This window comes from Megalops cyprinoides, chromosome 3 (genome assembly GCF_013368585.1).
Source record: "Megalops cyprinoides isolate fMegCyp1 chromosome 3, fMegCyp1.pri, whole genome shotgun sequence".
NCBI classification, from domain to species: domain Eukaryota; kingdom Metazoa; phylum Chordata; class Actinopteri; order Elopiformes; family Megalopidae; genus Megalops; species Megalops cyprinoides.
In genome coordinates, this window is record NC_050585.1 from 1,603,530 (window position 1) to 1,630,765 (window position 27,236).

General features: G+C 40.2%; 1 protein-coding gene across 2 annotated transcripts in view; it reads right to left on the reverse strand.

The window, feature by feature from the left end:
* Nucleotides 1–27,236, reverse strand: part of LOC118774310 (glutamate receptor ionotropic, kainate 4-like) — a 373,600-nt gene that overhangs the window by 176,298 nt on the left and 170,066 nt on the right. The window contains exons 1-2 of one of the 2 annotated variants that reach the window (XM_036523570.1): nucleotides 21,674–21,736; nucleotides 14,586–14,719 (exon numbers count right to left, since the gene is read on the reverse strand). In XM_036523570.1, coding sequence (XP_036379463.1) covers nucleotides 14,586–14,667 — 82 coding nt within the window. In that variant the 5' untranslated portion in view covers nucleotides 14,668–14,719; nucleotides 21,674–21,736. Of the gene's footprint in view, nucleotides 1–14,585; nucleotides 14,720–21,673; nucleotides 21,737–27,236 lie in introns of those variants that run through there. The other variant, XM_036523569.1, reaches the window with a different exon arrangement.

The window sequence follows — 27,236 nt, forward strand, 5'->3', positions numbered from 1 at the left end:
ACATAGTAGACTACAAAACAAAACAGAAATGTGATGCATAAGCCTATGCATCACATTTGTAGTGTACTATGTCTACATTAACAACAAATAAAAATACGACATCACTGACTAGGCCTACAAGTATATTAAAATGTTTGGGCTCGGTTAGTTCAAAACTTGCAAAACGAAGTTATTTGCTTTGGATATAAGCGTGGCTCTTTTTTTAGTTTTAGCAAATGACATGTACTTAGGCTATTATAGGTGACGTGTTAAAATGTGTGTGTTCTATGATCTCCCTAAAGACGAAGTATACTTTGCGGCTGCATGATTGTTTGAATAGCATGGTGCAGTTTCACGTAATGAATATTACGATTTAATTATTATTAATTTCATTGACATTTGGTTTCACACGTGCCGTTTTGCCGCAGAGCAGGCTAATAATGGACATAAGAACATAAGAACATATGATGACGAGAACAGGCCATTTGGCCCAACTAAGCTCGCCATTTCTTAATTAAAGAGTATCCAAAACTGCATCAAGTCTAGACTTGAACACAGCAAGGGTCTCTTCCTCAACTACATGACCTGGCAACCTATTCCATGCATTGATAACTCTTTGTGTAAAATAATATTTCCTTATATCAGTGCGGAACTTGCTCTTAACTAGTTTCCATTTATGTTCTCTTGTTTTACAGACTGAACTCACCCTAAAGAATCTATTATAGTTAACCTTATTGATTCCTTTTATAAATTTAAGTACCTCAATTAAATCTCCCCTAAGCATCCTCTTGCTTAGTCTAAATAGGTTGAGTAACTTGAGTCTTTCCTCATAGCATTTATATTTCATGCCAGGAACTAATTTAGTTGCCCTTCTTTGAACCTTTTCTAGAGCTTCGGTATCTTTTTTATAGTGCGGTGCCCAGAACTGCACACAGTATTCCAGGTGCGGTCTGACTAAGGCATTGTATAATTTCAATATAACCTCTTTAGATTTATACTCAATACTTTTGGCTATATATCCCAGCATCCTGTTGGCCTTTTTTACTGCTACAGCACACTGCCTAGATCCTGTTAAGCTTGGGTCAACCATTACTCCCATGTCCTTTTCAAATTGAGCACATTCTAGTTTTTTTCCACCCATAGTAGTCTTGTCTAAGGTTCTTATTTCCTACATGCAAGACTTTACATTTATCTAAATTGAAAGTCATCTGCCAGGTATCTGCCCACTTTTGGATGCTTGGATGTTTAGGTCTTCCTGTATTACCTTAGTTGCTTCTGTACTATTGGCTAGACCCCCTAGTTTTGTGTCATCTGCAAATTTTACTATTTTACTTCTAACCTAATCTAATCAAGATCATTTATGTATATAAGAAATAGCAAAGGCCCCAACACCGATCCCTGCGGGACTCCACTTCATACAGGACCCTGCTCTGATACAATTCCTCCCACAGTTACAGTCTGCTTTCTATTAGACAACCAACTTCGAACCCACTCGGTGATAGCTCCTGTAATTCCCGCAGATGTCATTTTCAATATGAGTCTCTCGTGCGGAACTTTGTCAAATGCCTTTTGAAAGTCCAAATAGATAATATCATAAGCTTGGTTTGAGTCCAGACATGCTGTAGCTTCCTCAAAGAAGTCCAGGAGGTTTGTTAAGCACGACCTCCCTCTGCGAAAACCGTGTTGGCTATCATTTAGAACACCATTTCGTTCCAGGAATAATTCCAAATTATCCCCAATGATGGATTCCAGTATTTTGCATGCAATACAAGTTAAGATGACAGGCCTATAATTTCCTGGTTCAGTCCGGTCTCCTTTCTTGTAGATAGGTACTACACTGCCATGTTTCCAGTCATCTGGTATTTCTCCAGTTTTAAGGGACATGATGTTTGGAACAATGTAGAGTAACTTTTAAAATGCAATAAAACTATTTACAGATTTGTGTATGCCGCCCAACCGGATATGAAAATGAACGAATCAGTGAGTCAAAGATACAAATTATTTTATTGAACTGAACAAAAGGAACCGAATCACTAAAAAGAATCGTTTTGAATACCACTATTGGAAAACACTGCCTTAGTTGATTCTATAGAGTATCGAGGTGGTTACGTCACACTGATGTTGGAAGTAAAATTCCCCATTCATTTTAGTCATAGACATTTTTTAAAACGCACTTTTAAAGTACTTCTAGTGATTTATGGCTTACCATTGATTTCTGGATTATATATTGTAATCCCAACTTGTGATTTATATTGTTTATTTTAATTGTTTTGAGCTAAATTTTACGTAATTTAATTTTTATCTCAGTTGCTAGTACAACCACAGGCTAAAAAGTACACGTCCCATGAAACCACGGAGCTTTCTCATTCCTGCTCTCTGGCCTTAGCTCAAGTGTGGCTAATCATCACTATCAGCTATCGCTATAGCAGCTAACTTGCAAGTTTGTCTTTGGTAGTCATCGCTATCAGCAATAGCAAGCTCATGGTTAGCAGCAATGGTGTCGCTTAGCCATATTCTCCTCTTCTTTAAAGATAAGACCCGAAGTTTTCAGCAGTGCAAAAATCATTATAAATCGGGGCATGTGGAGGAATTCAGTTGTTTGGAGGGCCATATCACCGGTTTGGTCAGGGCAAGCATGAGGGATAGACCTACAGGCTGTGGAATGTTAGGTAGCATAGCTAACCAGCTAGCTAGCTAGCAAAGTCAGGCTACCACATCATCACCCATCGAGCTTGCTAAGTGGACTGTAGGGCTGTCCCGAATACCATTCTTGGGGCTCCGGAGCTTCGGTAGTAGTCAACAGCGAATATTTGAAGCTTCGGCCGGGGGGGTGCTGAGCATGATTCAGGAAGGACTCAGAAGGCGTTGCTTAATGTCCATTGGGACCGACAACATCAATTCGCATATACGTCCGTAGTCCCATAAGGTACAGTTTAAAAACCCGATCGCAGAATGGGACGTAGTGGACGTAACTGGACATAGTGAAGGCAATGCTTCCCACACGCAACGTGTATCTCATGTCTCATGGAAATGAAGTGATTTCGCTGTCAGGCGTATAATGGTACAGTACATAGTATAGGCCTACCATATACTGTATATATAGTACGGTGTTCACACAACATCCAAATCAAATAATGTCCTATTTCACAGAACATATCGTGGACGTTAAGTGACATATGGCTGTATTGTTATTTGTTAATAAAAAACATTTTCCAAAAGCTTTGGTGTGTTTTATGCATGTTTGTAATCCCGAGGGGTTTAGTTGAACAAGGTCCTATCTTTTTGTGACATAACAGCTTGTAACAATTTTTCTTATCATGGATAAATTATAGACCTACATAAATTCTCATAATAGGCTCTGAAACAGAGACAACGCCTGACAAAGCCCTGTGAAACAGAAGCCCAGAAACGGCATACTAGCTCCAACAAATTTAAGATTTGAGATTTATACTTATTTATAATTTCCTTTGTCATTTCTCAGTAGCCTACTCGCATATACTGAAATAATTTGTCCTCTGCATTTAACCCATCCTATACACTCATCGCTGTCACTGCTTACGGAGCCGCGGTATTTAAAAATGGCCTCACACCCCACTGGAAGCAGACAGAGGCATCCTCCCAGTGTTTCTCAATCCTACTTCTGGAGCCCTCCTGTCCTGCATATCTTCAGTCCATCCTTGCTCCAAACACACCTGATTGAAATAATTAACATGCTCTTTATTAAATCAGGTGTGTTCGGCTAATCAGAAGTGCCACTGATGAGTTTGGTCAGGTAGGAGGAGCAGGGAAAGATGGAAAATGTGCGGAGCAGGGGGGCCCCAGGAGCAGGATTGAGAATCAGTGTTGGAGTGACTAACTTAGCTAGGGATCGGTCAAAACAATTAGACCCTCCATCGAGTCCCAAAGCACGCACTTGGCGATTGCCGGCTACGTTCACTGCTGTGAGTGAGAGGGATGTCAGGCACCCAAGCTGAGATTGAATACATTTCCACATTTTAACAGTGCAATTAAAAAGTATAAATATAGTACAAGAATGTGCTGACAAAATGTATTTTGCAGTTTGCCTTTATTGATAGCCTACATTTAGCAAAAAACACCCAAATATCTGAATCTCAAAATTGAAAACCGAATACCTACCCAACAAACAAATATCCGACTGGTCGAATATTCGGGTCCAGCCCTAGTGGACTGGTTGTTAGCCCACGATTTTGAATGATGAAAAACGCTCGAAGCCTTTGAGACGTATCTACAGAGTCAGAAACACCTCGATGTGTTATCGCCGGTGATCGGGACACAAGCGCGGACCGCGGGATGTTCCGGTTCCAGGCGATTATTAGAAAGGGACAGGCAGGGTTCAACACACAGAGGCAATCCGGGGGAAAATCCAAAGTCGGGAGTCAGGGAGAACAGGGTCAGGAATCAGGCAGGTGAGTGGCAGCGATCAGATCAAACGGCAGGCAGGAATCGTGGTCAGGAAACAGGCAGGATCGGCAATGAAGTAGAGAATCACAAAAACAAAGCGCGGGGACGAGACAGGTGAAACACACTGAAACGAACTAGCAACAAGACAGAGACACGCAGGGAAGATATAGGGCTGGGGTAACGAGGAGATGGGAAGCAGGTGAGCAGGCAGGCAGGTGCAGGCAATGAGGGAATCAGGTGGGCGGGGACCAGGCGGGGAGCGGGGCGGGGCTGGAACACAAGGAAAACAAAAGCACAAGGACAGGGAAAACAAAAACACCGCGGCTTAAGGGGGCGAAGCCCTGACACGATGTTTAAGCAAAAAGATAATTCTGCTTACATGTGTAGATTCGGGCACTCGAGTGAAAATGCACTTTCACCTTAAAACTATGCCGCGGGGCATTTTGGAAACCTGAAAAATTTGCAGTCGTTCACATATGTACGGTGGCTGCAGTCTGGGACAAAGTACTGAACCGTTTTATAATGATTACAGTTGTTTGTTAGCTAGCTAACTACCAACTGTCGTCGTATTTGCTACTGTGTCTTCCACTAACAAACCTATCTGGGTTCAGAGCCAATGGTTTTCTAAACCAAAGATGCCAGAATGCTCGGATGAGAAGGTGGTATCTGATTTGTCAGGACGTTCCCCCCGCATTGCTCTATTGGATATGTAACTCGAAAAGTGGACTACAAACAGAACTACAAGTCTTAAATCTTAACGTTTTCAGAAAACATTGAAACATTTGATGAGTCCAAATATATCCTTACACCGAACAGATTAATTAAGGAAATTCCCAGCTCCTGAAATGAATCCAAACTTGAGTAAAGCTGGATAGTGTGCGAAGCCCATTGTAATTTTCCATAGGGAATTTACTTCTGACACCAGCAAAGAACCAGTGATGACGTACCCACCTTGGTACTCTTTACTGTTGGCTAGACCCCTAGTTTTATATCATCCACAAATTTTACTACTTTACTACTAACCTCTGCCTCCAGATCATTTATGTATATACAGAATAGCAAAGGCCCCAACACCGATCCCTGCAGGACTCCCTGCTCTGATTCAGTTCCTCCCACAGTTACAGTCTGCTTTCTATTAGACAACCAACTTCGAACCCACTCAGTGATAGCTCCTGTAATTCCTGCAGATTTCATTTTCACTATGAGCCTCTCATGCGGTACTTTGTCAAATGTCTTTTGAAAGTCCAAATAGATAATATCAAAAGCTTGGCTTGAGTCTAAACACACTGTAGCTTCCTCAAAGAAGTCCAGGAGGTTTGTTAAGCATGACCTCCCTCTGTGAAAACTATGCTCGCTATCATTTAAGATACCATTTTGTTCAAGGAATAATTCCAATTTGTCCCTAATGATGGATTCCAGTAATTTACATGTGATACAAGTTAAGCTGACTGGCCTATAATTTCCTGGATCAGTCTGGTCACCTTTCTTGTAGATAGGTACTACACTGCCATGTTTCCAGTCATCTGGTATTTCCCCAGTTTTGAGAGATTGTTTAAAAATAACTGTCAGACGCTTGTAAACCACTTCCGCTAGTTCCCTGAAAACTCTTGGATATATTCCATAGGGGCCTGCTGCCTTATTTGTTTTAAGTTTTTGGAGTTTATCTAGTACTTCTGAATCATTTAAATCAGTTTTCTCCATAAGACTCTGAGAATTGAATGCTCCTGATGGCATATGTGAAAAAACTTCACTAGTGAAACTCTCCACAAAGTAACTATTTAGGGTATCAGCAATAGCTTTGTTATCATAAACCATAACTCCATCCTTATTTGTATACCTCTTATCTCATCCTTAACTATCCTTTTACGACTGTAGTATTGAAAAAAGCGTTTAGAGTTGCTCTTTGCATCTAGTTCAATCTGCCTTTCAAACCGCCTTTTAGCTTCCCTTATTTTTTTCTTAACTTGAGCTTGCATATTACCGTATTCAATCTTATTACTGTCTGAGCTCTCCAACTTGTGTATATATATAATATAATATTTGTATTTGTATTTGTATATAATATATATATATTTCAAATAATATTTGCACTTCTAAAGTAGCCCTTGGTCAGATTTTCACAAGCCAGAATTCTTTATTGCAATGCCAGCTATATAATCATGCAATTCGTTGTAGAATTGTTCAGAAATTCCTGTTTTAATGTTGATTTTTGCACTTGTTATATACACTAAATGTGCTCTAATGTGTAAGTCACTCTGCAAAACAGTGTGTACTGAATGAATGTTGCCAGACAGGCTGCTCTTTGCAGTCATTTTAAATGACTCAGTGATCTAACACTGCCAATAACAACATATCACACTACTTGACATGTAGTCAGCTATTCATCTCCCCGGAGGAACTGTGTGTATGTAGTGGCACTGGTGCTGAATTATGTGGAGCATTCAATCTGTGGACATGAACAATATTTAAATTCAATGTATCTGTGTGACCCCGGACAGGGTGGGGCAGGAGTGCCGAAGGCTTCTCCTGTGATTTATTTTGGTTCCCTTTTGCTGTCTCCTCCTGTCTCCTTAGATCCTTTGGCACCTGGAACAGTGGCCTCACATATAGGCACCTGCACAAATGAGGCTGATTGCGAATCAGCTCAGGTGTTGCTGGTTGTCTTTGTTAGGCTAGTTATAAAGGCACAGCCAGTGATGCCTCTGGAGAGAGAAGTCCTGGATGCTGCCTGGTGGGTCTTGGTTTCTCTGTGCTGAAAACCCTCTGAAGAAGGTAGAACTGCACAGCTAATATGCAGCACCATTCACCCACCTCAGTGAAGGTGTTTTGTGCTGATACTTAGCTGACCAAGCATTCTGTTCATGTTTTTCTTTGACCCCATAGTGGGGATAATCAATGTCCACTGGCCAGAGTTATACTCTGGGAGTTGTGTTCTTGTATAAACATCAACTTGCACCCTGCCCCTGTAAATAAATGTAACAATAAGTAAATCTATGTCGACAAACATAAATACATAACTGAATAAATGTTCACATAAAATCAAGCACTATTGTTTTTTTTATTTTATTTCCATCACATGTATTTTTTTCCATGTTTATTTTAAAATTCATTTTATCTATATTTTGTAGATCTACATGTTCATTCAGTGTATATTTGTATCTTTTTATTTTCCTTTTATTTTAACTTAATGTGTGTCAATCAAATTCAAGTATTAGATATTCCATTTCCTAATCAAGTGTATAAACTCCTTGTTTCCTGTTAGAGTTTATATTCTGGCATAAGTGGTATGAATGAATGAAAAGTGTTCTTCAGGTGATTGCACTTCACCAGTAAGGATGACTCTTGGGGCGCTGATTGGCAGAGGTCTTTATGACACTAGAAGCAAAAATGAATGTAACTCAGAAAATGCACATTTATTTTTTTTTATTCATTTTTATTTATTAATGTCAATGTGTATTTTTTAATTTACTTTTGCCCATATACATCAATGCATATATTTGTGTGTGTCACAAGAGTAAAGTCTATAAAACAGTTAGCCAGTTTTTAGGCATCTAGCTGACTGGACATTAATAGTACAACATTGTTTGAAAGTTAAGGTGCAACAAACGGTGCTGTGAGCCAAGTATCTAGTTAGCTCGCTTGTAGGAAAATTTAACCTCCATATGGTAATTATCCTTCGTATTTTGGGAGATGGCTACAAAAAAAATTCACATAAAGCAATTTAAGGCTACTGGTATAATGGCAACCCTGCCAGGAAGTGCCATTCAATATTGCCTGCATGAATATGGCATTTGTGGTCAGATTACACGAAAGAAGCCTCCAAGAGCATTGTGTTAAATGTATGTATTCTGGCGACACTGTGTTGTTCACTCAGAATCTCTCTTTTTCTCTCCCTGTCATGCCTTCCCTGTCTCTCCAACCTGTAACCTTTGACAGCAGGTGGAAATCTCCACAGTCATCTGCCGGTGCTAGCACATCAGAAAATTGGATTATCAAGTGTCACGTCAAGTATCACATTACATGTAATGTATGTGTCTGCTCTTCCCTACAAGCAACACATAAAACATTTGTATGCAGCAAGTTTTTGCTCCTGATAAAACGCATCAGAAATTTCAATGGGATTGTGCTCTCACCCCCAGTGTCTGCTGTGATGTACACCCCATGAGTAGGTACACATATGGAGTTGTTATGCAATGTGAAGAAAAAGGACATGTTTTTATGTTTCTGCACACCTAATCCCAATGGATTTACCCCCATGCATCTTGTACTTAACATTGTTTTGTCTGTATACAATTTTTTGTCACTCTGCCTAATGTAAAATCACACACTTGACAATTGTTTGCAGGCACACCATAAAGGGAATAAAAATTTGTTACGATGATGTCATGTATATATACGAGGGGTGTATATATAGATGACACATGAGTGGCAGTTATCTCATCACATTACATTACATTATGCCATTTAGTAGATGTTTTTACGCAGAGTGACTTCCTAATAAGTGCATCACAATGCTCAGAGTAGTTATTGAAAAGTACTACACTATACATATCAAAGGGAGCAGTATCTAAAATCATGACAACATGCAGAGAACAAGGAAAAACACATCAGGACAGAGGTAATGCAATAGCGGTCACCAATCTGGACAGATGGACCCTTGCCAGGAAAGCTGCTGAAATCCACAAAATGACAGCCTCAAAAAAATTACCACAGACCTGAATCTACACCTCTGTGACAGTCTCAACAAAAACTGGATGGTGTGAGCTTCACAAAGCTGCTGTTTATGGTAGGGCTGCAATTTGAAAACCTTTTGCAACCAAATCTAATGTGCAATCATGCACAGTGTGGCGTAATGAGCTCAAAACCTGGAATTGTGAACAATAGAAGACAGTAATATGGTCTGATGAGTCTTTTACCTTTTACTCTTACATATTAAATCTGGACAGGTTTATGTGTAGGGAAAGCCAAATGAACCCTTAAATCCACATTGCCTGTCCCCAATAGGTAAACATGGTGATGGGTCTCATATAACTCACTGGGTCAGATTATTGTTCTACATGGTAGAATTACAGCCAAGGAATACAAGGTCATTTTAGGTGGCCAGGTGCACTCTACGGTGCAAACATTCTCAACTGAGTGGGATTGGCACGGACAATGCCTGTGTACTGACAGGAGTCAACAATGGACTTCATACCAAATTGAAAGATGAGATTCCTCACTTGGTTTTGGTGAGATGTGTGTGTCACAGCTTAGTCCTATCTGTCTCCTGTATTTATGAGCATTCAATAGTTCAGAAGATACTAAATCACTGACTTGAACTGAAAACACACTTTGGTGTGGCACAGGAGGGAGAGCGCTGTTTTATGGCAGTGTAATTATACTACCTGTACTCAAATCCACAAAGCACACCATTTCTGCTGTTTGTCTAGAACACATTCTGAGTATCAAGTACTTAACAAAACATTCCAGAGAAACTCAGTGAACCAAACAGAGGGTCTTGAACTCAATAATCACTTTCACACTAGACAGAAGTGCAGCACTTTCACACACTGATTTTTTGAGTTAATTTGCCTGTACCTGGACCACCATGTACCATTGGTATATGTAAATGTATATGAGGTTGAGATGGCTATCAGAGGGATGCTGTGCCCAAGACAGCCAAGGCCACCGAATTCACATTAATGCTTTTAGAGCAATTAAAACAGCACCTACACACACTCTCCTAACTGTCTGCCAACAAGCCACTTAGTCACTTGAGGAATTCTGTTGTGGAGTAAGCTGAGCTTTGCTGGAGGACATAAGTAAAAATGAAAAACAAAATTTATCTTGAGAAGGCAACATGTTTACAATACAGAGAAACTATGGGCTGAAGCAGTCATGTTCACAGATGCAGCTAGAGGCCTTTTAAAGAGGCCTTTTAATGAGCTATGTGACTTAGCTCTTAGGATGCTGTCCCCCTCTCACAGCATTACCAATATGGAGTGGGTTTTAAGTCAACTGAATATTGTAAAAAACAGGGACAGGGACAAGGGCAAGATATGTTCCATTATGCATATCATATATGGCCTACAGGTTGGAGGCAAAAGCTGCTGGAGCTGCAATCTTCCATGTGAAGTGATCTAAAAAGTTGGAACAATGGCATCTTACAAGGATGACCAGGGGAGAGAGGATGATGCAACTGAGGATGTACATTAAAGGTAGATGTAAAATGTTGTATATTGTTGTTAAATCTGACCTCATACAGATGAATCATTGGTGTTACCTTAGTGTTAGATTGAGTATTGGCCTTTCAGGACCTTAAACCCCTTGCTCTGTGAATTGTAACTATTCATTGTTTATGCGTATGCAACAAGATTCATAAGGGCTATGAATTTATGATTTCCATGTGTGCTTTGAAGCTGTAATGACCCATTTAAAGAAATTGTCATTTTTATATCTGCCACGTTTTTTTTGTAAAAATTGGCACATTTTGTAAACTTGTTTGTCATCTGTCAGTGGGAGGTTATTTTGGAAACATTGGTCCGAGTAGCCTATACAGGAAAATGGCGGCTCCTATTGCTGCATTAGATTTGGTTCCCCAACAAAGTCATGTCATAGGGCACTACCTTGAAGTTAAACTCTCAGCAGGTTGATGTACTTATTTACACTTATTTAGACATTTTTAAAATTTTATGTTGAAAGACATACAACATAAAATCAGCGTGCCAATCAAAAATGTTACTGTTTTTATTACAGGAGGCTAGAGACAGTGTATTTTGAGTGTGCTTTAGCAGGTGCACATCTATTTGTTTTCTAATGTTTCTATTGTACACTCAGAATATTTCAAATGCAGGTTTGGCAAAATGAGACCATTTATGGATCCATTACCCCTTCAAACCCCTTAATTGACTTGTTGTTTGGATCTGTGTCATATAGGACAAGCTTATTTTGTGCAGCTTTTCAACTAAGAGTATATAAGTAGGAAAACGGATCCCTTGAAGGAGAACTTTTGGATAATGTCCAACAGGGGAAACATGTCTTTGTGGAGGAGATGAATCTGATGCATTTTCTGGTTAAATGGCATTTCTCTCTGACCTTAACCATGACATTACCTGCTACTAATAATTTATTTGTGTGTGTTACCTCTTTTTATACCCCAGAATGCTGCTAAATGGTTAGCAAACATGTAAAAAGCAGGATGTTGTTGTAGGTTTCTCAAGGTTGGATTTTACTTAAAGGATTGCCTGAAGGTGAGAATGCATATGTTTTCTGAGGTAAAAAGGATTACTGTATAAGGTGATATTGCGATATTGCAGTGCTATTACGATGGAAGTATAACATTTTTATACATTTTTTGGCAAAGATGCTAATAGTGCCTATTCCTTACACTCATCAATCTTACTAACACTGTCCATTCCTCATGTTGAGTAGGCTCAGTAACAGCATCTAATGTGTATTGAAAAGTCTCACTAACAGTGTCCAGTCTATGTTGACCAGACTCACTGGTCCACTGTAACCTTGCTCTGAGGAAAAGCAGCAGAGAGCTATTACTTACACTGAATGAACAAATTTCTTTTTTTATTCTTGCTCTCCAAAGGTGAATGTATAATGAGCTCTGATATGCTAGGTACAACGTGGCAAAGACCCTTTTAGCATTTTGCTGTTTTTTTCTTTTGTGTCTTTTTTCAATCCAAGTTCCAAACTGGAGAATTATAATGCAGCCTCACAGATCTGAGATGAGATTAATTCTTCAGCCTCAGTTCCTGCTTCAAGTGAAATTTAATAACAGTATGTTTCTTTCTGCAACAATCCAAATTCAAATGCATTAGTGCAAAGAATAAGAAAAATTATTGACCACTACTGTCCTCATAGGGTTGAACATAAAGCTAAAAAAAATCAGTGGAAATGATCATTTGCACATTTCACACAGAAATACTGTCACAGTGTGACGCTAAGTTCAATAACCAGTCATTTTTAAACATTTGAAAAAAAAAATCCACAAGTATATTGTTTTAGTACAGTATTGTATATCAGACAATCCACTACTTAAATGTTGGATTTTGTCACAGTGGAAAGACTCCAGGGAAGGTGGAAGGGGTGTCAATATCATCACCAAATGAGCACAACGAGCCCATGAATTGGCTCATACAGTATACTGTCTGTTTCCTTAGAACCTCTTTCATCTGTGTATGTGTTTCAGCTGCCTCCTTTGGAAAGCACTTTGAGCAAGAAGCACAGCACAAATAAAGTTTATAATAATAATATCAGGAAATCACTCTGATCATCAGTTTGGCTTTGACACCACTGGATCCCATATCAAAGAGGAAAAACAGAATCAAACTGGCTGATTAAGAGTCAGCTAAAACAAGATACCATTAAACCTTTTCAGGCCTTTTCATACTGATACAAGATGAAAGAGTGGGAAAAAAGCAGAAAAAAAAGAAAAATACAAGAGGCAGGAGACAGCCCTCCCATATTAACAGAATGAAATCAAAGAGCAGAGATGTTTGTTTTCTGCATGATCACAATAAAAGTCTAAGTAAACTGTACACATACTGCAGCATTTTCACTGCTGAATAATTGATTGGGGAAAGCAGCACCATGTTTTAGTCAGATCAAACCCTAAGGCCTCATGTGATCTCCGCTTGGAAATGAAATGTGTTTTGGTGTATAAGCCTCAGCATGTAGAAATAGAATGTGATCGAAGCAAAGGAGTTGCTGAGGTTAACATTCCTCTTTTCCTGTAAAGGCTGGTCACAGTAAAGGGTGTATTGCACATGTGATGCATCAACTGATGAGTCCTGACAGCACGATCATTGAGACCTGGTCAGTGGACAATAGTAAGTCAAATGGAATTGAAGAGATGACAGGAACTTTGTTAGCAAGATACAATGTAGAATCCTGAATACTCAATAGGTATTCCTGAGCCATTTGGAGATGTGGGGTACACTAATTGCCTCCTATCCCAGTATACATGCCATATAGCCAGAACATCTGATTTTGCATTTTTTAATTTTTTGGAATTTCCGTGGTTCACCTGCACACCCAAATCTGTGCACTCCCAGTCCCTGTCTACAAATGACACAGCAATTTTTGAATCCAAGCTATTACTGCTCAGCCTGCGTTTGCAACAAGTGCTTTTACCACCTGAGCCACTCACTGTCTGAGGCTAATCTACCTCATTTACACCTCCATATGAAAGCAGAGCGGAGGTACCATTTCAGCCTGTTTTCTGCTTGTGTTTCTAATTGACTGTAAGTGGAATATAATGACCAGCTTTGATACTTATATTGCTCTGGGTTCCCTGGGTATTTGTGTTAAGCACTGCTATACTGTTGTACAGGTAATTGTTCTGATTCTTCTTCATATTAATAAATTATTACCACGAAATTGAGTCCTCTGGGAATGTAAGCATATAACTGGTGTACAAGTATGAAAGTAAATACAGGTAATCAAACAATTAAAAAAAGCAGTAAATGACTTGTAGACAACCCATGTACCATTATACTTTCAGGTGCAGCAGTCTCACTATTTTGAAAATATTTGCTCAGCTGGCACATTGCAGTGATGCTTATTCACAAACATCTAGTTGGGGTACCAGGGACAGATAACATATCAGCTCTATGCTGCACCCATATATACCCACAATACATTGGAGGTACATACAGGATTCACTTTCAAAACAGATGAATATTTTCCATGACCTTTCATGATATTTTAAGGTCAAGCTTAAAATTTCAAGGGTTATTTTGGTATTGCTGTAATATTTGATTTCCCAAGAATTTAGGTGATTTGAAGAGGGAAATATTTTTGGATGCACTTTCAAAATATTTTGTTAATGCAAAAAGACACACTAGCTCTTGCTCTTGGCAGTGTGTACCTGTCTACACTGACTTTTGGTAGCAGGTGCGACGCACAAAGCAGCTACTCTGTTTGCAATATTACCAATTTGTCTTTTCCAGGCTTTATAGTAGATGGCACCAAGTTAGTGATCAACAATAGCAGACATGTCTGTTTGAAAATAAAAAGTTTTGTAAGAATGAGTTTTATTTTCCTTTTTAGATCTGGGCAATTTTCCATGACTTTCCCAGATGAAACTATTTTAAAGGATTTTCAAGACCATTAGGAACACAGTATACCATGAGATACCTCCTTTCTTTCTGGAGGGACCATTTGTATTGTGTAGGGTGTAGGGCATGACTCACCAATTCTCAGGGAAAGTGGGCTGCTGGAGGTTCCTCTCACACACATGGCTATGAGGAGCAGAGGCGCCAAGGCTGCGAGCATCTTCTATGACTCCTCATGGGTCCTGCCCTGGGGGTCCCCCTGTCACAGCCACCTGAATGGAAACACACACCGTATGTTAGCACTGAATGGAAATAGTGTCATGTCCATCTTTGCATGAGGGGCTGAAAACATTCCAAACTCGTGAATGTCTCTGCTTTCATTTTTCAGAAGAGATTGCATTGGGTGTGCTTCTCTTCTACTCTACAGTGTGCCTCACCATAGCTGCAAATTTGGAAAAGAGGTATACACAAAATAGTGACAACATATGACTGAAAAATCCATTTTGCAAAAGTCTTAACACATTTAAAACTGCAAACATACTTTCACACATTGAAAACTATAAACACACTTTTACATCATCTTTCGGCTGATGGCAGAAAATGGCAGAGTTTCCTTTAGAGCATATTTCATTTGCTGCTTTTTTAGCAAAAGGCCTGACTCTTATATTTCTTCAAAACACACCTCATGATTGATGAAACCTTTTTCCATGAAAATGCAGTGAGAATTACATGATAATTATCTCAGCACTACTTAAATAGCTATGAGAACTGCTTTCAATGTGTCAAAGCATGCAGCAATGAAACAGGATGCTTGTCAGTGGCATGGTCACTTTTGGAATGGGGCTGGCTATGGTCATCATGGTTGTTTTGAAGACAAGGTCGTGGTCATGGCAGGGGTCAATTTAAAGTCAATTACATAGTCAGTTCAAGAGGCACTTAAATAAGGCCAATAACAGTCAACCATGTTATAAATAGATTTAAGAATGAGAGCAGCTGGGTTGCTTGTTCTCAACTCAGTGTAAAAATGCCATTCCATGCAGAGAACCAGCAAATGCACTAAAGAAATTTCATACAATGTGCACATTGCACATTGCACAGCATATTACCATCCAACATATCAATAGTTTCCTTTACAGCACTGTGCTCTGCATTGAGGGTAAAGATACCCGCTGATAGACATGGCTGTGATCTCAGAAAAGCCAAGGGGAGAGAAATACAATCTGCTACTGAAATACAGGGATGTGTCGCTGTTGAGAACTGTACTCTGGGGCAGAGGATCTACCCATTAGAAAAGGAATTGTGTTCAGTATATCATATTTCTACCACAGAGCACTGTTCTTTCAAAACATTATGTACTGAAGAGTAATGGTTTCCTGTAATGATAATAAGTGTATGTTGGTGAATGATTCAGTGCTGCTGCTGCTGCCACTTTAAAGGTAGAGGAAATATGCACCTTTCCTGAGACTAGAGGGTATGTATGTGAGAAATGCATTACTTAGTTCTGATGAAGACCCAAGTGTGGTAACATACGTCATAAATAAACCTTGGAGCAACATAATCTGGGTTCCACATCTCCACTCATCTACACCTCTCATTTCCCTGGATCAGTAGCATCCTGACCTTGGCCAAACTAGTGTGGAAGTCATACATGTCATACTATGGGACAACATTGGTTTCCACCATGCACCACTGATGCATGATGGATTGAAGCGCATCAAAAGAGCAATTTCCCTGCCACCACAGTTTCCTTCATTACATTCCATCAAGGAGTTATTCTCTGCCTAAAGTTTATGATTACATACTCCAAGCAATTGATCTTGCGTGCATTGACATTGCACAAAACAATGTCAATCACAGATTCATCATATGAGGTTCTTTTCTGAAGTTCATTGCATTTGTGAGTGTCCCTGTCTACAGTATGTTTGCCAAAACCTGTGGCTAGACTTAAAACCCTGGAAAGATAGAGTTCAGAAATTAGTTTTCTCTTGCTGGAATTTAATTACAGTAGCCAATACAATTAAATATACACTCTTTCTGATTAAATCATAGCATATATAAAATATTTACAAAAAAATTACAAAAAATTAAAAATAACAAATTAAGGGTTTGTTTATGTGATTAAGGTACGGTGCAGTTATTTTCTTTTCTTTAGATGTTAAAACGAATGATGCATGACTGGCATTTCATCATTTGCTACTTGTATTTGTTTGGTAAAATGACAATTAACTGTCAAACTAGGTTTTGACAGTTGTGAGGTTTTGTATTACTGAAAATTAAAAAAAACCATGTCCAAGCCAAGTGGCTTCAGGGGGTGGACCTTAGCCAGATTTCCATTGTAGGAATTTATATTTACTTCCTGTCATGTTTGTTTGAATGAAAAACAGCCTCACAATCAATCTCATATTGAAGGTTTCAGTAAGGCAATGTTCACTTTTTCTTTCACTGAATTGTGTGTTCAGCGTAGGAATAAAAGATCTTTCACCAGGGCATCACTTTAGCAGAGACTTTAGCAAAGGGAAAAACAAAATGTAACCTTTTTTGTGACCTTTTTTCAAGTCTTGTTGATTCAAGTGATGTGCTAACACATTTTGTTTCATGCAGCCCTTCTATTTACTGTTTAGCATGCTCTAATGTTTAGTTTAAAGACCAAGCAGTGTCAATATCAGCCAGAGACTAGGGCCTCACACTTACCACAGAGTTCATTATAGGACAGGCTGCCATTAACATACCAGTAATTCACTTACCACAGCAGGAAAATGACAATTAGAAAAACACGCAGAAAGCTAAATCAAGTCTGTCCAATGCATTTACAGGGAATCAACATAGAATGCTTTGCATGGCCTGTGCACAGCTGCCTCCATCACTGAATACTGAGTGGGATGTCCATCTACTCAGTGCAGAAGCTCTGTCACTCAACTGTATAGGTGAGTAGGTAGATAGGTATCTCCTTTATGAATCCCCAAGGGGTAACCTGTTTGCCAACAGCAGTGCACATAGGAAAAAATATATGAAATGCACAGAGAGAAAAAATAAAACAAAAAATCCTATCAGTGGTAGTAATAAAATGAAATGTAATTATTGTACTGTACCTGAATGCATGCATACAGACAGATACATATATTGCTGTAAGCACTGCTTAAGAGTATCATCCAAAATGTTTAATGACTGTCTGTATGTTATGCCTTGGTTGCCTGCATTCTGGGAAGGACTACTTTAAACATGACTAAACCGTGAATATTAAGCTTATGAAAATAATGAAATATCCTAATAGCTGTAGAAAGAAATGACCACCTAAATCTTTCAGTAGACCACTTAACTGCAGTGTGATGTCTGCTCAAATTGCTCTGCAGCAGCATTAGTACAGTATGCAATAATGAGGTGCCACCTGTTCTGAATAATGGACATTGTTTTCTTTTCTAACCTATAACCTACAAAACCTCAAGAGTATCAAGAGTCGTTTCAGTACTGGAGCCTGCCACCTTGACTGATTTATTCATTTCATTAGTGTTCCTTTTGTTTTAGCTTCCTGCCTCGGAACACATAGGCATAGAAAAAAATCTGACCACTACACTCTGATAGAACATGTGTCCTGCTGCACACAAAGAATGACCTTAGTTTCCTTTCGAAATTAAATCTGCAGCGTTCAAGGTGAACAGAAAGAGACTAAGCAGTCCCTGGGGGAGTTCCTGTGTTAGAGACAGTGGAGCTCAGTCAGTCATCCACCCACAGGAGCTCAGTAATATACTACATATACTGAACTTAAAACAGACCTGTCAAGCCCTGAACTGTGGCTGCTATAATATGTTAATCTTTTCAGACAACCTTTAGCACAATAAAGTGACTTAACTGGATGCTGCCAGGAGGAGAATGATCAAGTGGATGTACAGTACACAGTGTCCTCAGAATTTATTGATGTTCTTCATTAAATAGAATCCTAAGTATGAAAAATCGAACTAGAAAATACTCATACCATTAATAAGGTTCCAGGTAGGTGATGAGCTTAACTGAAAACTCTTGCTGTCATTGTACTATCCATATTTATTATCCATTTGTCATTTGTCATTAAAAGGCCATTTTTAATTTTTTTTTTTTGCAAAATTGCACATATTGTTGATTTTTTAAATTAGGTTGTTCAATGCATGGACACATCCATGTGTCCATGGATGCAAGTAGGACAGTGGTGTTGGTTAAATAAAAAGTACAGAATTGTGTGGCATTTTATGAAAAGACTGTTCCAAGAAGACATATTTGCAAATGTAGCTGTTGCTATGCCTGCCTGATATATTGGCTGCATTTTATTTCTGGGGAGACCATGCTATGTGAGCACAGCAATGGATGACAAATAGCAACAGATGTGGAAAGGTAGGAGAAGCCGTGTATTATGTTCACATCTATGAAAGGTGCTAGATGGCATAACAGGGTGAAGAGAGTTGATTGAATCTTCTCTTAGAGGCTACACGCTCCAAATGGCTGAACCACAGTTTAAGCAAGAAACTCAGTAATATGCCACAGAAAAAAGATGAACTGTACTACATGAACAGTTTCAAGAAAAACATCAAGGGCTTCGATGTGATTTCCTATAATATGTGTTTGGGTTAATGCATGGTGCAAGCCACTTACTGCATCATAGTTCTTTTAAATCGTAATGCATTTAAATCACATCGAGAGAAGCTACTGAACAGGTTGCTGGGTAATATGGAAATGAGGCCTCTCATATGCATGAGGGATTTAATAAAATGTGATGCATCCTGATGTGTTCAGGGTGAATATTTCTGATACCATGCTGCATGTCTCAAGCCATCTCATTATCTATCTTTGCAGTGGCTGACTTGTACTGACTTGTGTTGTATTACATCTGTATTACACCAGAGTATAGAATGCATAAACAAAAATTCCACTAACACTTGAAAGTAAAAGAAGAATCTGGGAAATCAGTCCACAGTACTCTATAAAACAAAGGTGCTGTGTTTATTAAAATATTCTTATAGCTATTTAGTGTTAAATAACTTTCTGGCCAATTTTTAGAAGTGATTCACATTCAATTTTTTCACACTGACATACCATATATTGCAATTTTAACCGTATTGTTGAACAAGCATCACTACATGCACCTGTCATTTTTAGCTGCCTTACAGATCCAGATATGTCACAGCCATAAAAATATCTAGCCATACATATGAGTGTACTGTAGTAAGCTGAGTAACTCACCGTAGATAAGAGCAAATCTGTAAAATTAATCAATAATTGATCAAATGGTTGATAGGTATGCCATCTGCTAGTGGGGCATATCATAAACCTACTAAGCACCAAAGGTTTTTCCTGTCTTCTCCACATCAATTTTCCTGTGTAATATATCATAACAAATCCTCCAGTACCCTGATACTTCACCTGCCTACAGAGCCTAAGCTTTATTATATATCAGCCTACAGCAAGATCTGTGCATTGTAGCTACTTGCAAGATATACAGTGGTTTGATTGGAAATAAAACATAAATAAATAGTGGAAACTTTCACTGTGTTATGGTTGTCATGCCTTTAGAGGGTGACCAAATGATTATAAATAGGGGAAGAAAACAGGGTAACATTATTGTTCCAGAGGATACAACTTTTATGTAATTACCATTTTTGCATTATTGAATTCAGACAATACGCTACAAAATTTAGTAGTCAGCTTCAGAAAACTAGGACATGCTTCGTTTAAGTATTACAACAGCAGATTTCTTTCTGTCTGGTGCTTCTATGCTATTACATTTTGGTGAATATGGGGGAAAAAACTGCATATCTTTAGATTTTCCATGTGGTAATTTAGCCACCACTATGTCATTAAATATACCCCCTGAAGGTATGAGAAGTCTTGCAGTCTTGCAGAGAACTGGATGAAATTACAGAGCAATGTTGGTTCATTCACTGTTTTCTCTCTTCTAACATTTGCCTTTGCAATACTTGCTAGAGGACCACACTGCTCTGTGGAATTATCAGAGCTGTTGCTCACAATCCAGCAGCCATCAAACACTTTTGGAATCTTCTCCCCCACAGCCATTAAAATTTCCAGCCAAACCAAAAGAAATAAAACCATCAACAGTCTTTTTCATTTATTAGCATGTATTCATACTGCTCTGACAACTGCATCTGATTCAACACTCCTCCAAGTGTCCAGCCTCTCTCAGCCACGACTTATTGGTGTCGACAGCCACCTACTTTTACATCAGCTCAAGCAGAGAGGCAATCCATGTCAAAAATTATGAGGCATAATCATGGGGGATGAAAGCACAGCATGGCAACAGCCATGCTGCTGAATGTGGCACATCATTTTCATAACTATGTAAAACAATTCTGCCCTTTTAGCAGGTGGTGAAGTAGCTTATACCTTTCCCTTCCACACTCCCTGTGAAAATTGTGTTTCCTTGGTAACCCTGGTCAGAGGGGCATTCCAGAGACTCTCAGAGGATTGGTTTATTTGAAATCCTTGTGAGTGAACTTCTGAAATACCAGACACTGTTTCAGCACGTTTTTTATTTTTATTTATTTTTTTTTTTAAGCACAGAAGCCATACAGCAATCAGCAGACCATTAGACAGGGTGACAAAAGAGAGGTGATCCAGAGAAATACAATATCAGCCCATGTCACTTAGGATTCAGGTCAAGTAAGCGTATTTCTGAGAGGAGATGCGATTGTGCACTGAAGAGGAAGACTGTGGAGTGATAAGCAGCAACTGATAGCCAGTCAGTGAGCTCTTATCTGTGTCAGGTGCATTGTGTGCTCTCAAAGCCTGAGCCATTAGTCCCAAAGACAATCCATTATTGGTTGAGTTTGCTGCAATCGAGTCACTGTTTATAGGCACAAGCTTTACAGACCAAGGATGGAGATACCCTGTGTAGAACTGAATGAATTAAGTGTCGGTTAAGTTCGCATACATACATGCACACATGCACACACTCAAAAACACACTCATGCCTTAAGAAAAACTGCATGAAAGAACTAAACACATGAAAGAAGCAACAACTAACATTTCTGAAACATGCTTTAACATTGGAATATATTTGAATATATATGATCTTAATTACATATCGTTCCACATATTGACACAGGCGTTTATCTACTTTATCAGAAGGGCAGGGGGAGCAAGTGACTTTGGAAGCATGAGTGAGAAAACAATGTGGAACAAGTGTGATAGTCTTGGTTCAAGAGTGCGGAGCCCACTGATCTTCCCCATCGCTTTGCCATTACCTGCTGTCAGGACCCTGCTAGAGGCAGCACCGGGAAACAAATGGGTAATCGATATCTGCTCCCTGCACACGCTGACCAGAAAGAAAGAGAGAGAGAGAGAGAGAGAGAGATGCTTTAGCACCGCTCTGCTCTCACACCACCAGGCAGTCAAGACAAGTACTGAAGCCTCCTTCTACAGCATCAGTGGACAAACTAGCTGCATCCAACTAAAACACAATATATGGGTGTTTAATATGTTGGTATAGTGGTTTAAAAACTGGTCTTGGAGCCAATAGAGTGCTGGTTTCAATTCACTGTGGTTCACTGCTGTTGTCCAGAGTCCTTGAGCAAGGTATTCATTGGAATTGTTTAGGTTACATACCCCACTGTACACATAATTTTAAATGTAAATTTTATAATTTGCCCTTTAATGGTTTAATGCAGCGTTTCTCAAACCTCTCCTGGAGTACCACTTGTCCTGCATGTTTTAGATCTCTCCCTGCTCCAACACAGCTGATTCAAATGATCAACTCGTTATGAACTCATGAAGCTGCCTAATAACAAACTGATCATTTGAATCAGCTGTGTTGGAGCAGGGAGAGATCTAAAACATGCAGGACAAGTGGTACTCCCAGGAGAGGTTTGAGAAATGTTGGTTTAATGGATTGAGAATATTACTGGTATGAAGACTATGCATTTGAAAAAAAGCATTTGAACACTATGTAAAACATAGGCTGAGATACTGGGGGTTTCAAAATCTCAATATAAGAAAAAAAACACTTGACACCACTAGTATCACACTAAAGACCCAGAGAGTGTTCCATACATAAGGGTGCATATATACTGTAGCCCTGCATGCCTCCCTATACCTTCCTGCTGCCACTAAATGCAACAAAATCTTCCAAAATCACTTTACACTTGTGTATATAATTAAAGTCAAATGAATATTGTGTGAAAACCATGAAGTAATAAAGCACTCCAATGTAATTATTTGTAAATGCAAGAATAATCTTCAATTAGGCTAAGCAATAAAGCCAAACACAACGCTCCTATAATGATTAGTTTAAAGTGCGACATGATGCTCCCTTCACAATAATGGCTCAACCACATAAATCAGCCTACAGAAACTGTGCTCACACACAGCATATGCCCCAGACTTATTCTGCATTGAAAATGTATTAGTACGTGTAAATAAATTAAATCCAGCATGCCATTGATCCTAATTAATCGAATCACTTGTTTCTTATAAAAGTTTGAAGCAGTTTGTAGCTAACTTCTACATTCGACTGAAGATCAGAGCTAAATTACACATTATCAAGAGTGTTCTTCAACTCATTATAGAAAAAGATGTAAGGCTTTGCCAGTAATAAGAACATGGTCAATGTTATAATGAGGTGAAGAAAATGTGCTCACAATCTCCATAATTTCTTCATTTGTTCCTGCCTCCAACTGCTGCTATAGGTGAGCATAGGTGAGTTCTTTGACAGTCTTTTTCTCAGTGCTTGCAAATAAAAGCATGAGACACTGAAAATGAGAACTGGCAAGACAAAGGTTGAATAAAATATCAAATGAATTTTTACAGCTGCCTCAGAAATCTATTGGAATCATTCTTTCAAATCCCTACCTTTTCTGTTCATGTCTCCCTATTGTTCAGGTTAAATTAAATGGAACTGCCCCCCACCTCCAGCTGATGAAAGCCATTGAAGTGCAAAGTAATGTTCCCATACAATTATAACATTTTTTAGCAGGTGATGTGTGGCCTGAGTTGGACAAATCCCATCCCCTGCCAAAGGAAAACAACTGATAAGAAATTGAGTACCTCTGATGACACAACACTACCTGCACATCTAACCAAGCACCCTGACAGCATAGGATAAGGATAAGGATAAGGATAAGGATGTTTTATTGTCATTCCTCGACATGTTGTGCATGACAGGGAACGAAATGAGGTACTCAGGTCCCGCTTTGGAATAATTATGATAACAATATCAGGAAGAACAATAAAAAGAGGAAGCACAAAATAGCACACTAATAAAGATTAAATAGGTAAATAAATATATAAATATGAGTGCAAGTGAGCAGAGTAGTCAGTATAGCAGCAAAAAGAAAATGTTCAATTATAGCAGCAGTTCTCTGTGAGATCCAGACTTAAAGTGCAAAGTGCAAGGTTTCAGTCTAAGAGATCGCAGCAATGCCCTGGTGGGTAAAGATGCCCAGATGTGGAGTGATGAATTGTTCAGTGAGTCCCAGAGTTTGTCAGTCTCACAGCGTCTGGGAAGAAGCTGTTCCTCAGCCTGGTGGTTCTGGCCTTGATGCTGCGTAGCCTCCTGCCTGAAGGGAGGGGGGCAAACAGTCCGTTGGCTGGGTGTGTAGAGTCCCTCATGATGCAGGAGGCCTTTTCCTGCACCTGCTGCTATAAATATCACCGGTGGTGGGTAGGCTGCTGCCGATGATCTTCTGTGCAGTCTTTACCAGAGCAGTTACCGTACCACACAGAGATGCAGGAAGTGAGGATGCTCTCCACCACACACCTGTAGAATGAGATGAGGACTGAGGTGCCAAGGCCCGTGCGTTTCAGCCTCCTCAAGAAGTAGAGGCGTTTTTGGGCCTTCTTCACTATGCTGGTTGAATTGGTGCTGCAGGTGAGATTGTCAGTTATGTGCACCCCCAGGTATTTGAAGCAGGATACCACCTCAACAGCTGCTCCCCCGATGTGGAGGGGAGGGGGAGTGGTGCTGGTCTTTCTGAAGTCCACAATCATCTCCTTCGTTTACTTAACATTGATGGAGAGGTTGTTAACTTTGCACCAGGCCTCCAGTTTTTCTACTTCCATCCTGTACTTGGACTCATCGCTGTGAGTGATGAGTCCCACCACTGTTGTGTCGTCAGCAAACTTCACAATATGATTGCTCGGATGCTTGGCTGAGCAGTCATAGGTCAGAAGTGTGTACAGGAGAGGGCTCAGGACACATCCCTGGGGGGAGCTGGTGTTGAGGATGATGGGGGAGGATCAAACGTTGTGGATTCTGATGGTCTGGGGCCTATTTGTTAAAAAGTCCAGAACCCAGTTGCACAAGGATGGGCTCAGTCCGAGTAGTGCCAGTTTATCAGTCAGGGTTTGTGGGATGATGGTGTTGAACTGAAGTCCAGGAAGAGTAGTCTGACATATGAGTCCTTACTCTCTAAGTAAGTGAGGGCCAGATGAACCACAGATGAGATGGCATCTGTGGTGGAATGGTTCTGTCTGTATGTGTACTGGTGGGGGTCAGCTGTGACGTCAATGGTCTTCTTCATGTGTGCCATGACCAGCCGTTTGAAGGACTTCACGATTATTGGGGTGAGTGCAACAGGGCGGTAGTCATTCAGGCATTACACTGATGAGCTCTTTGGACAGGGATAATGGTAGCGGTCTTGAGGCACGTTGGGACAATCGCCTGGGAAAGTGAAGTGTTAAAGATGTCCATCAGCACCTCTGAAAGCTGGTGTGCGTAGTCCCTGAGGACCCGGCCTGGGATGTTGTCTGGGCCTGCAGCTTTGCGGGGGTTGACTCTCTGCAGGGACCTCCTCACATCTGCTGCAGTCACGATGAGGAGCAGCTCACCTGGTGGGAGGGTAAGCCTGGAGCCAGGAGAGGTGTTGGAATCCTCAAAACGGGCATAAAAGGTGTTAAGGGCATCAGGAAGTGACGGGTCCCTGGGGCATTCTGCGTCTCTTCTGGTGTAGTCTATGATGCCCTTGATGCCCCTCCACATGCTCTGGGGGTCGTTGGTGGAGAAGGGACCCTGGATTTTGAGAGCATATGTAGCTTTGGCCCTCTTTATGTCTGCAGTGAGGTTTCTCCTTGCTGCTATGAGTGCGGATGCATCACCAGACCTGAACGCGGAGTCGCGGGCTTTCAGCAGAGAGCGGATCTCTGCATTCAGGGTTTCTGGTTCTTTTCAAGATGGCGGCACGCAGCAGTGCAGCGGCTTCTCCAGCTCCCGGTGTTAGTGACTTCTCTTTTAACGTGAGTAAGTGGGCAAACAACAAGACCAGTGCAACTAGGCCAAAGAGGTATAGTCCAACCGAACTTCTGTACATTAACATCAACTCACCCGCTTCACTTCCACCGGAGCTCATAGCGGCGCTCGGCAGACCGCAGCTCCTGAGTACACAATGCCCTGCGGCAGTGGACTGGCGTAGCAGACTACAGCGGCTCAGTGGCAAGAGAAAGCGGTGTGCACGGAAGCAGAAGAGGGGCAAGCGGGCCGGCCTGTTAGCCAAGTTAAAAGCTACGGCGAACAGGCCAGCTATTTCATTGCTCTTTCTGGCCAATGTTCGCTCACTGGATAACAAAATGGATCTGCTGAGACTGCGATAGATAGATTGAGATAACAGGGGCATACTCCATACATATACAGCACAGGGAGCTTTTGGGAGTTTTCATACAGTGATAACTACAATGGCCCTGTGGTGTGACTCATTGCAAACAATAACATCTGTACATCTCACATCATTTAATCAATCATATTTTGGGTACATACATCACATACTGTCAGTGCTCCGCCCCCTTAGCTGTGGTGTTTTTGTTTTTCCTGTCCATGTGCTTTTGTTTTCCTTGTGTTCTAGCCCTGCCCTGCTCCCCGCCTGATCTCCCACCGCCTGATTGCCTGCACACCTGCTTCCCATTCCCTTGTTAGTCCCTTGTTAGCCCTGCTCTATATCTTCCCCATGTGTCCCTGTCCTGTTGCTAGTTCGTAACAGCGTGTATTTCACCTGTTTCATCCCCGCCGTATTTCGTCTGTGCGTTTATTTAATTTCCTGACCTGTTTGTTGCTTGACCTGATTCCTGCCTGCCGTTTTGCCCTTATCGCCCGATTGTTCTGCCTGCCCGGTGTTCGACCCTGCCTGCTCCTGTTTCCCTGACCCTGGATTGCCCTCGGACTGCCTCTCTGGTTTTGACCCTGCTTGTTTCTCGTTTTACGATCCTGCCTGCGTTTATTAAACCGCCCAGAATTCGACGCTCCTGTGGTCTGCGACTGAGTCCTTGCCTGAATCGTGACACATACACTCACACCATAAACAAGCTTCAAGACAACAAACAAGACAATCTATCCACCTTACTCCTAATGTTAATTTTGGCAGCTTTTTTAGATTTTGTGTTAGTCTTATTCTTTTGTCTAAAATACATATTAGTCTTAGTCTCATTTTAGTCATTTCTCCCTTCGTAGTTTTAGTTTAGAAAACTCTGGACATTTAGTCTAGTTTTAGTCACATCTTTTAAAGCCACATTTTAATCTTTTAAATTTTTTTAATCTTTTAAATTTTTTTGTTGCATCATTACAGACTTTAACCCTTCATTGAACACTCACAAATGCACGAAGATAATATTCCCATCATATATCTTCAATTGCTAAACCAACCAAAACCCAGCTTCGCTATTGTCAATATTCTGCCCTCAGGGTCAGGGACTCTCAGCTGTGTATTTGATGTATTCAGCCATAAAAGCATAAAACCTTTTTAAATTATTAAAGGTCTTGATTATTATTTCACAGGTTAAATCAGGTATACTAGTACTCAAGAAGATTTAATAGATGGAATGATT